The sequence below is a fragment of the Nesoenas mayeri genome (genome assembly GCF_963082525.1).
Source record: "Nesoenas mayeri genome assembly, chromosome: 11".
NCBI classification, from domain to species: Eukaryota; Metazoa; Chordata; class Aves; order Columbiformes; family Columbidae; genus Nesoenas; species Nesoenas mayeri.
The window spans coordinates 2145072-2157108 of record NC_137563.1 but is presented as its reverse complement, the minus strand read 5'-3'; the positions used below and the strand labels follow the sequence as shown (position 1 = coordinate 2157108).

At 40.7% G+C, this 12037-nt stretch overlaps 1 protein-coding gene across 1 annotated transcript in view; it reads right to left on the bottom strand.

Moving 5' to 3' along the window:
- SLC12A1 (solute carrier family 12 member 1) overlaps positions 1–11310 on the bottom strand; it is a gene marked incomplete at both ends in the record, with an annotated part of 42563 nt that extends 31253 nt beyond the window's left edge. Inside the window, 6 exon segments of the mRNA XM_080351197.1 lie at positions 5–44; positions 46–101; positions 741–836; positions 5229–5304; positions 5490–5624; positions 10900–11310. Of these exon segments, the coding sequence (XP_080207323.1) occupies positions 5–44; positions 46–101; positions 741–836; positions 5229–5304; positions 5490–5624; positions 10900–11310 (814 nt within the window).
- Positions 11311–12037: the final 727 nt, after the last annotated feature.

Genomic DNA, 12037 nt, shown 5'->3' with positions numbered 1-12037 from the left:
TCACCTCCTCTTACTACTCCGTTAGTGCAAATGGCAGACATGGAGAATACCTGTTAATGTTGTTACTACTACAAGCAGAGCAATAACTATGATTCCAAGACCTGAAAGATCCGAAAAAGAAAGTATATTCAAGTGTATTCAAATACCTGTTTGGATTAAATGACATAGTAAGAACTCGCCATTTTCCACAGAGTTTAGAGCAGGCCAGTTAAAACTTTAAGGCTCTGAAACGCACTAGAACTTTGTTTCATAAAATACCTGACATGCACTTTTCCAGCAAAATTATTTACTCATCTTCCAAGGAGTGGCTGAAATGTAAGGAGTTTTATAAAGAAGGTATTAAATTGAAGATATCCATTGATCTGTATCAGCCTTTAAAATGAGAGGAGGAGGTGCCTCATGCTTAGTTTGTCCAACGGTGTCCAACCTGGAATGTTCTCAATAGGAAAGACCTGCCGAAAAGTAACAGAAGATCTCCATGAAAAGCCGGGAGCCGACCCTCGCTCAGCATTAGGCAGGATCATCTGCAACGTACTTCACAGACCGAACTGAAATCTGGGATTTATCAAACTGGCAACTCAAACATGCCATAAATTGTGAGTAGAGGTGGCTAGAATCATTACCTTCCAGTTCCTTTCAAGGTACCACTTGGTTTATCGTCCTGCTGGTTTGCCTCGTATGAAAATACTACATAAAGGCCTTTTTGGGATTGAAAGCTTTAGTAACCCTAAGATTTTTACCTCCACGGACAAACCCATTAGTTGCTATTGCAGAAGTTGACAACCCAGTAATTGAGGTTACCATCGTGGCGAGAAGAATTATGATTACTCCAAGACCTGTCAGTAATAAGAAGATAAAATATTTTACTCATGTTCCATGATTCCTACAAATCATTCTCTCTTTAAATTGAATTTTCAGGCCAGAATCAGAGCAATAAACTGAAAAGATGGTTTGTTGACCACTTGCAGTTTGCAGCACGTTTCCAAGGAGTCCATGTCATAGGAGTAATTTATTCCCATCGCTCTTCAGACAGTGATTCTTTCTGCTGGGAGCACCCTAGCCAGAAGCTCGCATGATTTTTCAAACGCTGGAGGAATGAGTAAAGAACTGTCCCTGGCCATGGATGCTTATATCTGCCTTTAATAAACATCCTGGCTGTTTAAGTGAAGAAATTAACAAATTAACCAGGGCGTCTCGTAAGAATGCTGCTGTCTTTCATCAGCTAATTAATAATGAATTGGAGAAAGACTGTTGGTGCAGTCTCACAGTGCGCCAGGACAAAGAGTCTGTCAGGTAGAGACAAGACCTGAGTGCGAACCCTCGTTATCCTTACTTGCCAAGATACCACGTGCTGCACGTCCCCACTCTCTCCTCATCTCCTTCTTTCCCTGCAAAAAGTCCTTTTACTCTAACACGAGACAAACATTTGAAAATGGAAACTGCTGCTCAGATGCCATTTACTTTAACAGGCGATCTGTAATGTGTAATTTTAGAGAGCTCGGAATCTTCTTCTTGTTGCTGTGATATTTATTGACCAGGGTGATCCTACAGCCGACATCCAGCTAGAAGTGCTGCAAATATACTGATTTATCTGCTATATTTCTACCTTCTGGCTTCCAGATCAGATTCCTGACTTCAGTTCATACTGGATGGTTATAGACACCCAATCCCTGAATAAATGTTCTTTGCTGCTCACGTTATAGCCACCTTATCGCAATCCTTTAAGACAGAGCAATGTAATGTGTGAGATACAAATGATACGTAACATAGTGGATAACATAGGATATTTAAAGTGATTTGAGGCTCTAATAAATCACATTTTTCCTATTGATTTTTGAACTCTTACTGTATTAATAATGCACCTATTTTGTCTGTAGGTCTATATAAAAAAAATCAACAGTCATTCCTTTTGGTCAGGTGCTGTTACACAAAAGGATATTTTTAAACCATGCAAATATTGTGCATGAGAAGTGGCTGAATATGACCTTTAATCAGCTATTAACTCTTAAATTGGATGAGATAGACACATTATTCTTAAAGTAGTTTTCAAGTTATTTGGTAAGTGCATGTGCATCCTAAGGAGTAATTTTCCAGGATTTTCTATTGCGTGTCACAATTCATGTTGTTAATATGTATATGGTAAATAGAGTCAGATATTTATACAATGAGTAATACCTGCTTGGGAAGGCTTCCGTGTTAATTAAAAAAAAACCATTAACACTTAAGAAGAAAAGTGTATAAAATAAAGTGACTCAACTAAAACCTCATTGCAATATAATGTTATGTAACATAATTGTAATATTTGATGCCAGGCTTTCATTAACTTGCTGTTTTTCCCTGCCTTAGGCTAACCATTCCACATGTAGCTACCAATCCAGACTTTGGAAATAGCAGCCTAGTTTTGGACCTGGAACCTTGTCAGGACCGCACTGTCCCTTTTTCCCAGCTGATGATAAACAGAGAACTTTGTTGGAACATTGTTTTTTTCCCCTGTAGGAGCTTTTGCCCAAGACAACCTATCAGGGTATGGAAATAATTGAGTTTTGCCTCTTTGGCCCTCTAATGATGGGGATATAAATGATGCCCAGATGGTGGTTTAATGGACTCATTTAATTTCGATGTTAGTGGCAGTACCCAGTGAAATCCCTGAGCCTTGGTGATGATGAGCTTCCCTCACTGTTCTCCTTAAGCAGCTTGGCTAGGGACTCAAAGCTCATTGCTTATAAGACATTCAGAAAATGCATTGAGAAATTATTGAAATGGAATTTGATGTCTCATTTTCAGAAGTAAAACTAGCCTCCTTACATAAGGCATGCAATTTTAAAAAGCAACAGCAGAGCAATAAACCATAAGAAAGGAGGGTCTGCTTATCAGTGAATTAAAAAGGTAAAATTAAATGTGAAAGCAGAAAGGCTGTAACTGATGCTGGTGCAAATTAATGTTAAAATCTGATTAAAGTTTAGATGGAAACCCAGGCATATGGCTGCTAAGTAAGTTGTTCTAAAATGAATTACTCTTGCCTGTGGCTATTCTCACACCTCAAAACAAAGTAATACTTCTTGATGATCTCAATAAGTTACTAAACTGCCCTTAAAAACTAATTTTGCATGAAACCCCAGAGCAAAGTCTTGGCAATATTAAGATGCAGAATTTTCATGGCAAGGCATATACTTATGAGTGCCCTGGGCTGTACGCTCTCATTTGGTATGCATCATAAAACCAGCAAGCACCCCTTTGTCAGGCGCAGCGCTGGAGCCGTGCACGGAGCGCTGCAAAAGTAGGTAAAGTTCTTCCGCTTGCTTCTATTCCCTCTTTGTGTCTCTCTAAGTTTCTGGCTGAAATTTTTTTCTTAACGAGCATTTCATTTGCATTTTTTTTTTTTAATTATTATTTTTAAAGCCCCAGTGAAACTTTGGTGAAGTTACTGTGTTTTGTTGGAGGTGACGCTTCAACCATACAAAATTATAGAGATGTTTCAATTCAGTGTTTTATTTTACTTCCATTAACGAGGAAGTGAATTATATTTCTATTCAGTCTGAATTTGAGCACTGAGTTTTATCCAAGACCAGGAGAGCTGATGCCCTGAGGCCAGAGTTTGGACTCCAGCTCATGTCTACTTAATGTTTCCATTCTGTGAGAATGCAAACTGGAAAACTTGTCACCCACCCTTTGGGTTGCTGATTACAGCTGGGTCCCAAGTCAAAGATTGGGGCTGCATTGTTCTAGCCTGTATGATGAGCATGAGCCAGCACCAGGTCCTTGTGGCCAGGAAGCCAATGGTACCTGGGGTGGGTTAGAAGGGGGTGGTCAGTAGGTCAGAGAGGTTCTCCTGCCCCTCTGCTCTGCCCTGGGGAGACCACACCTGGAATCTTGTGTCCAGTTGTGGCCCCTCAGTTCCAGCAGGACAGGGAACTGCTGGAGAGAGTCCAGCGCAGCCACCAAGATGCTGAAGGGAGTGGAGCATCTCCCGTGTGAGGAAAGGCTGAGGGAGCTGGGGCTCTGGAGCTGGACAAGAGGACACTGAGGGGTGACCTCATTCATGTTGACAGATATCTAAAGGGTGAGTGTCAGGAGGATGGAACCAGGCTCTTCTTGGTGACAACCAATGGTAGGACAAGGGGTAATGGGTTCAAACTGGAACACAAGAGGTTCCACTTAAATATGAGAAGAAACTTCTTCATGGTGAGGGTGTCAGAGCCTGGCCCAGGCTGCCCAGGGGGGTTGTGGAGTCTCCTTCTGTGCAGACATTCCAACCCGCCTGGACACCTTCCTGTGTAACCTCATCTGGGTGTTCCTGCTCCATGGGGGGATTGCACTGGATGAGCTTTCCAGGGCCCTTCCAACCCCTGACACTCTGGGATTCTGTGACCATGCAATCAGGGTGACGCTGCCTTCACAGTTCACATTCTGTGCTCCCCCATAGCAGCAGCTCTGAAAAGGAACTTGGACCCCGTAACAACTGCTGATTCACCTTCCTGAGCTGCCCCTCTAGCTGCTGCAGATCTTGCAGAGTGGTGAGCACTTTCTTACTGATTTCATTGAACACTCCACAAAGTGCTGGCTGGAGGCCCCAGAGCCCCATCTCCAGGGACTGAGATCTGGGATTTGGATTAATTAAATTGCACAATGAAGAAGCAAAGATACAGCACACAATAAGTGTACTTAGTTAACTTCTAAGAAAGCTGGAGGAGAGTTTTTAAAACTTAGTGTTTCAAAGTACAGTAGAATCTAATGCTGTGCTATAGTTAAAAATAACAAAATCCTGATGAGATGAGACCTCCTTCCACTTCTGTTTTCGTCTTTGTAGAGAAGTGTGAAGAAGCGTTGTTTTTAATATGTAGATGACAAGGTTTGGGATTCACAGATAAGCGAAGTGTGAACTCTTAAAGGTTAACTCTGTACGCACATATTAGAAATTGGCCCGAGTCATGAAGTTTACATCTGTTACAGGATCTAAATACAAATTTCACTAAAGCTTAGAAATATTCAAATGTGATGATCATATGCATAGTTAACAGATCTGTGCCTCTAAGCGGTAATTTGGCCGTGAGTCTGGAAAATTCCAATAGTTTGGAGGATTAACATCTTTTACTCTGGCAAGCATTTGAAAACATTATTTAGTTCAACATGCAAATGCACATCTTGGATTATATATTAATCATGATCATGTATAGTTTATCCTCTTTATCCCTTTCACTGTTGAAAATGATATTAAATAAGATACATACCAATTCCTGCTTGACCTACAATCCAGGAAAGTCGAATAAAAAGCATCACACCCCAGATATTAAGCATACATCTTACCTAGGTTTTAAACAAAAAATACTGCATTAGTGCAACGTTAAAAGTAGGGTGACGGTGTGCATTGCAGGCTTTTAAGAAGCACCCCAAACAGCCCTCGCGTCCACCTCCCGCTCTTCTTAAAAGACCTTAGCGTTGCAGAATTAATCTTGTTTTATTTGTTTTCGAAACACAGGTAAGTTTCTCACCAGGACCCCTTTCACCCATCCAAACTTGACAAATCCTGCTTTGTTTTCCTCTTCCTTGCTGTCTGCTGCCTCCTCTCCAGCGGTGCTTTCTCCGTTCGCCACTCTCTCGACGGAGCCGGTGCTCACGGCTATGTTCTAAGGATCACACAGAAAACACATTGTTGAGCCCAGCAGAGGACACCTGGCTGCCTGAGAGACACATGGAACGAAGGAGTTTCAAAGAAGATCAGCTTTTGCTGTCTCTGCAATAGAGGGTAATATTCTGCTTCTACCGGGCATCCGCAGGTGGGCTTGCTAACAGTGAAAGAATTCCTTAGGTGGAATAAATACATTATTATCTGATACTGAATTGTTTTTATTGTAAACTGTACTCAACATATATGTGGTGTTGATATGTTAGTGAAGCATCTAAAGTAATGAGGTTGGCCTCTACATGCTGCTGCGAAAATATATGGATAACGCTAAGTGCAGAAACAGGGATAATTGCTCAGTGGTGAGGAGACCTGGCTGAGTGCTGCATGGCAAAGTTATGTGAAGAACTGCGGTGGTTTCTGATGGATAAAGTACAAAGGTAATGGCAGCAGCAAATGCGTAACATAGTCTTGAAAACAGTGAAATGCAGTAAACAATGCAGTAAATGAATAATCCTTTCTGTGGTTTAGCCATCTCTGGTATAGCCATAGTAGATAGGATTAGAAATTGCCACTTTTGTGGTGTAACCGGAATACTTAGCCCAAAATTTTAGATTGTTCACATCCAGTTACAGACATAAATCTGTTTTACCTCTTTAGCTCTTCTGCCCTTTGAGGCAATTTAGCATCGTGATACGTTTCTTGTTGCTTGAATCGGAATCACTCACAGTACTGAGGTTTATACTCATTGTCGTTGCTGCTTTGTTTCTTTTAGTTATGTTTTTATACCAAGTTCTGAGTGGTTTTGTGAGGAGCTGGCATTAGATTAACTATTGTCAGGTGTTGTCTGGATCTTGTGCAAAGACCTTCAGGAAGGCCCGTGTACCTTGCCATAGCCTGGCAAAGGGTCGTGAGCGTGTGTCCCTCATGGAGAGGAATCAAGATGCTTTTAGGGTTTGGAGGGGGAAAAGGGATAAAGATATTTCCAGATTAACTAAACAGGCCAAGGAGGGGAAACTGCTGTGATTCTGTGAAATATATGAAGTTTTTTTCATCTTGCTTAAGCTTCAAGGCTGTTTCTATATTTTATCCATGGACTGAAAAATCGCAACAAATGAGAACAAAACAGACATAAAAACCAACTGTATATGATACTTATGCTAAGGTTTGGACTCTCCCCCCATGGGTGGGGGCTCCAGCCACTATGATGCAGGGTTGTAGAATGTCTTTGACACAGTAAATCCGAGATCATGCTCACAAATGAGAAATAAGTGACTGGATAATACATTTTGGCATGGATTAAACTTGGTGCCCCGGTCCTTTTGGCCCTAAGTGAAATGGGAATACAAGATCTATTGAAAGCCTGTGACTGAACTCCTGAGCTACTTAGATAATTTTGACAATTCTGACCCTAAAATAATACCGGCTGTGTTTGCTGAAAATACAGTCAATTATTAAAGTGAGTTGAGGAAGATTAGCAGTGGTTAGAATTTCAAAGGGGTTTGGTCTTTGTACTTGAAACAAGTTGTTTCCTATGTACTTTGAATTAATTTGTGTTTTCTATGCCATTATCATAAATGATGGCCTTAAACCTTCCATAAATGCATTTTCAATTGGAGTGCTTTAGTGAATGATTGGTTATTTACCCAGCAGCTGTACCTGCGCTACTCGTGCATTAAGGATGTGGAATGAGAGTGACACAACATTTTGAAAAGCTACCAAACAAAACAAAAAGTTTGCTGCTTTTTTAAAAGCAGAAATGTTTTCCTTTCCTTGTTTCAGAACAGTTTAGTCTTCATCTCTCCTGAGGCTAAAGATGATGAGCTCATCAAGCCCCTGTAACAAGTGTGGAGAGTAGCCAAGACAAAGAAAGGTTAGATGATTTCTTATGTAGGGTAAATATTAAGCCCAAGTAATTATCACCAGCCATCAGCTGTGAAATAGCACTTAAGACTATTTTTTAGGGATTTAATTGGCGCTTTGTGGCTTAATGTGTGCAAAAACTGACACATCTTGCTAAAAGATGACACACATTTGGCTCCAGCAGTGTGGGAACTAGATATTTGAAGTTTCTTTCAGCATCTGAAAAATTACATTTTCAAAAAGTGTATTAGACATTAGTATTTCTCTTCTGATGTTAAGCCCGGCATCAAAGCACAATAGGAATGCTTATGTGATGTTTAGAAATCGGAAGTCAAGCCTATTTCACTTCTTATTGGAATGTGGCAATGGGCTTTGACAGGACGGTTGCCTTCAACAACTTGAGTTTCAAAAAAAAGCTGGGAGCGAGGGCGGTGGGATTGCCCTGAGATATGGTATGGTAACCCTAGATTTTACTGCCAAAGTAAAAAGGAACAAAGCATCTTCTCCTGCATCTCGGGCACACTTGGTGAGGCATTTCACCCTGCCCTTAGTGGTGGCCAGGGAGCCAGCTGCACGCCGGGGCTGCTGGGCAGGCGCCCCATCCAGCTGCACGTACCCCTTTTGCCTCCTGATAGGAACTCAGCCTCTTCATTCCATCTTAATTCCCTTCCCTACTAATCTACTATTCGGTGACCTTGTGTTTGTTTATTCTTCAGACTAAGCTCTGTAGACTGACGTGATTTGTCCAAGGTCACCAAGCGAGTCCGCGGGACAGCCAGGAATAGACTCCAGCCACACTAATGGTGGGTCGTTTGTTCCAGGGCTGTGGTTAGTGGCTCCCAGACCAGGGCCACAACTCACATAAGGGCACAGCAGGTTGCCAGTGAAACAAAAATCTCGTTACCTCTGACATTCACCTTCCTATTTTGAGAGGCATAAGATTATCCTTCTGTAAGCTGGATACTGGAAAAAAGTCTGGAAACTACCAAGCTGGATGATGATGCTCTTTTCTTTTCCCTAACAGTCCCAACCTGGGAAGCAATTTTCCCTTTGTTTGATTCAGGGATGGAATCTGCCTTCTTTTTACTTTTCTCTAAGTGAAAGCCTTAAAATATCCTAAACAAATGTATCTAATTTTGTTTAAAATAAACCATTGAGAGATGCAGCAGCAAAAAACCTGAATTTTCTGGTAATAGTCAAAACTGAAAATCTCTTAACATGCTAAATGTTCAGTACATGTTAATTCAGCATTACGTCCAAAGCCAATACACTATTTTTCTCTCCTCTGGCCACTACTGAAGTACATTATTTCTATAAGAGGAAGTTTCTTCTGGGCATGGAAATGTGTTTAGCCCCTTGAGTAGCAGCTCACACATCTGCCAACGAGTAGGGATAGCAAATTCATATTATTCCCTTTTCACATCCATTTTGAATTCATTTCTGGAAATAGAGGGTGACCCAGGTAACCTGTTTCTCCTTTCTGTGTAAGCCATTTTATGCAGGTCTGTGGAGACCTTAGTTTAAATAAGTCAGGCCCAAACTAGGAACGTGTCCTAATAAGATCTTAAAGAATCAAGTCCTGATTTCCTAATGGCTATTTTTTTCCTTGATTTCATTACTTTTTATTAATCCTCCTGAGGCAGGTGAATCTCCAGAGAAAGAGAGTTTGACCAAGATCTGGACCAGCATCCAAAAATCAGATGCTTGTTGAAATTACTCAGACCCCAGAAGTACGTAAAACGGAGTGGAATGGCAATGAGACCAAGAACAGGGGGTTTTGCTGCCTTTTGACACTGTTAGTCTGAGTTTAACTATAAAGGTGATCTCTCTCTTTCCAGCTCTGCCCTGACAAGCGCACAATTAAGAACCTCAAAAAAGGTTTGATTCTAATTCTGTAAATAGGTGTATCCTGTATCTCTCCCCTGCCTTTTACAGAGAGCTTGGTATTGTGGCTTAAGGGGGAAGAGTCTAATTTTGCTGAAGTCAATGGAGTATTATATTATTCCGCTGTTTAGCAGTAGGTTTTTTAATAGTTTAACTGTTTCAAAGTGCTTAATCTAGTTGTTCTTGTCGCTGGAGATTCTTATTACAGGCTATTTATTTTGCATGGAGGTGATTCTTCCACATAGGGAAATCAAGCCTCAAAAGATCTAGGTAGGTGAATAATCAGCAAAATTCACCTGTCTGCCTGAGGCGGTAACACAGACATTGCTGAAAATCTGGTATTTGAGACTTAATATCACCAACTTCTTCAATTCTTTCCTGTGGAAGTTCTGAATATGCAAACCCCTCAAGATTCTACCTGAACAATGTCTATTCTGGCAGCTATCCACAGAGGGTGCCAAAAGTGAGGATTATCACAATAAAGGGCAGGTTTGGGTATTTCATTATTCATTTACTGTACTGCCTAGGTGGAAAAAAAATGGAGCAAACAGGACGGGTCTGCTAAGGGGAAGCTTTTTCCATAAAATCCATTGGGCATATGTATAAATAGTAAACTGCTCCATTGTGTTAACCAAGAGTAAGTCCACTCAGAAGGGGAGAGGAGAAACAGCCCTAGAAAACCTTTCAAAGGCAGGCTAGCCAGTTGTATCCTGTTAAGTAGTTTTCTCTGTAAGTGTATTTTACGTGGATATAGTCCTATCTAATACACGAGCAAAATCTGAACAGCTCTTCTATGTGATAGATTAGGAGGAATTCAGCCAAATTATTCCTCTGTAAATACTTGGTATGTAGTCATTAAAGAGGATCTTCAGATTCTCTCCAAATTCATTGGTATAATGAGCATGAAGGCCTAGATTCATTCGCTGAATCACTGCCTGAAAACTGTTGTCTGCTACTCCTCTACTGAGCCAACACTTTCAACCTCACACCCTTGTTCTGGACCCTTTCTTGATTTTTCAATGGTTTGTTACAGCAATAACCAGGTAGTGCTTTGGATTTCTGATGAGTTGAAATTGTATTTATTATACATTTTTTTATAATACTTTTATATTCATATATTAATGAATACAACAGAGGAATCCGTGAAACTTAGTTATGCACTGGTGTTACATTCAAGTTTAGAATAAATGTGAATTGTGCAGCTTGGTTAAATTATGAATTGATATTCATAATCTGCCATCCTATCTCTTAAGTGAAACAGAAGAGATTCAGTAGTTTTATACTTCTAGACAAGATTAAGCTATGTTTTTTGGGCTAATCAAGAACATTACTATCACCTTTCAATAAAAATCTTTGCTTTGAGCAGGGTACATGGCAAAAAACATATTGCAACTACTAAAGGAAATACGCTAAGAGATTACTTGTACTTCTTCTCTTGGACAAGGTCTATGAATTTAAGGACTTTCTCTTATTAATAAACAGAATTAACAGCCTGGAAACGGAATAGAGAAAATTTATATCTTTCCACTTACCTTTGCCAGTTGTTCATGAATTTCTAATAAGCTTGGTCTGCTGAGCTTATTCCCACTGACACTGCCAGTGTTTCTATAATAATCAATTTTGGGAACTGGGTCCACTGTGTTATGGCCAAAAGTCTGCAAATAGTACATTTTAGTGTGAGTATCATAGGGGTGTAAACTAGCTTCTGTTCTCTCCCCATTTTGAAGGAAATTGTCAAATAATTCTCTTTTTCCTGGTCTGTAACTGATTCTCAGTCTGTTATGTGCTTCGTCGGTAAAAGATGTTTCTTCATATTGTGGTGGGTCAGAGCCCACGTCCTCTTGGGGCGTTTCATTGTTGTCACGGCTTTCATTAATTATGTTAACTTGAAACCGATTTGCATTTGGATCCAAGAATACATTTGGCGCATTATTCATTGACATCTTGAGGGACGCTGTAGATTTAGGTCGCTGATCCGTGGGCACTTCTGTACCTGCAGCGAGTGAGTTGCAGCTGCAGCAAAGGCTTTAGTGCTGTTGCATATGAAATCTTTGCTCTTAGATTAATGAAGCTCCAAGAAATTTTCCTTGAAACCTCTAAGCAGTCTTCCTAATGTTGTCCGCTGTGTTTCTGCCATAAAAAGATATAAACAAAACATTTCTATTAACTTGCATAGTTAGATAAATTTTCCACCATATGCTTTCCCCCACCTCTCCAAGTATCCATGAGACTGTCTGCCTGTGACTTATTGAGTAAAAGAAGTTGAGTCAAAGACGGAGTTTGTGGGGATGTTTCCATCTGTGATGGACGCATCCAACCCCTTAACCAAACTAGTGGCAGTTTGGTACAGGCTCCAAAGGAGGTAAAGTCCTGAGTTCTAAATGGGCCAAGAACTCCTCTAGTTTCAATCTGTTCTCTGAAAACCCGCGAAGGAGCAGAGTGACACGGGGAGCATCGATACATATGAGCTTGGAATGCTCATCATGCAATTAACACATGAATAGCAGGTGGCTTTTCCACGACTGCTTTGTCATGTAACGAAGTAAGTTGTGGGTACAAGGAGTCTCATGCATAGTTTCCATCACATGTAATCTGACTACAAGCCAAGTGCTTTATCCCATAAATATGACAGCGAAAGTGAGTTGTTGTGGAGCTCTCCCAGCTAAGCAG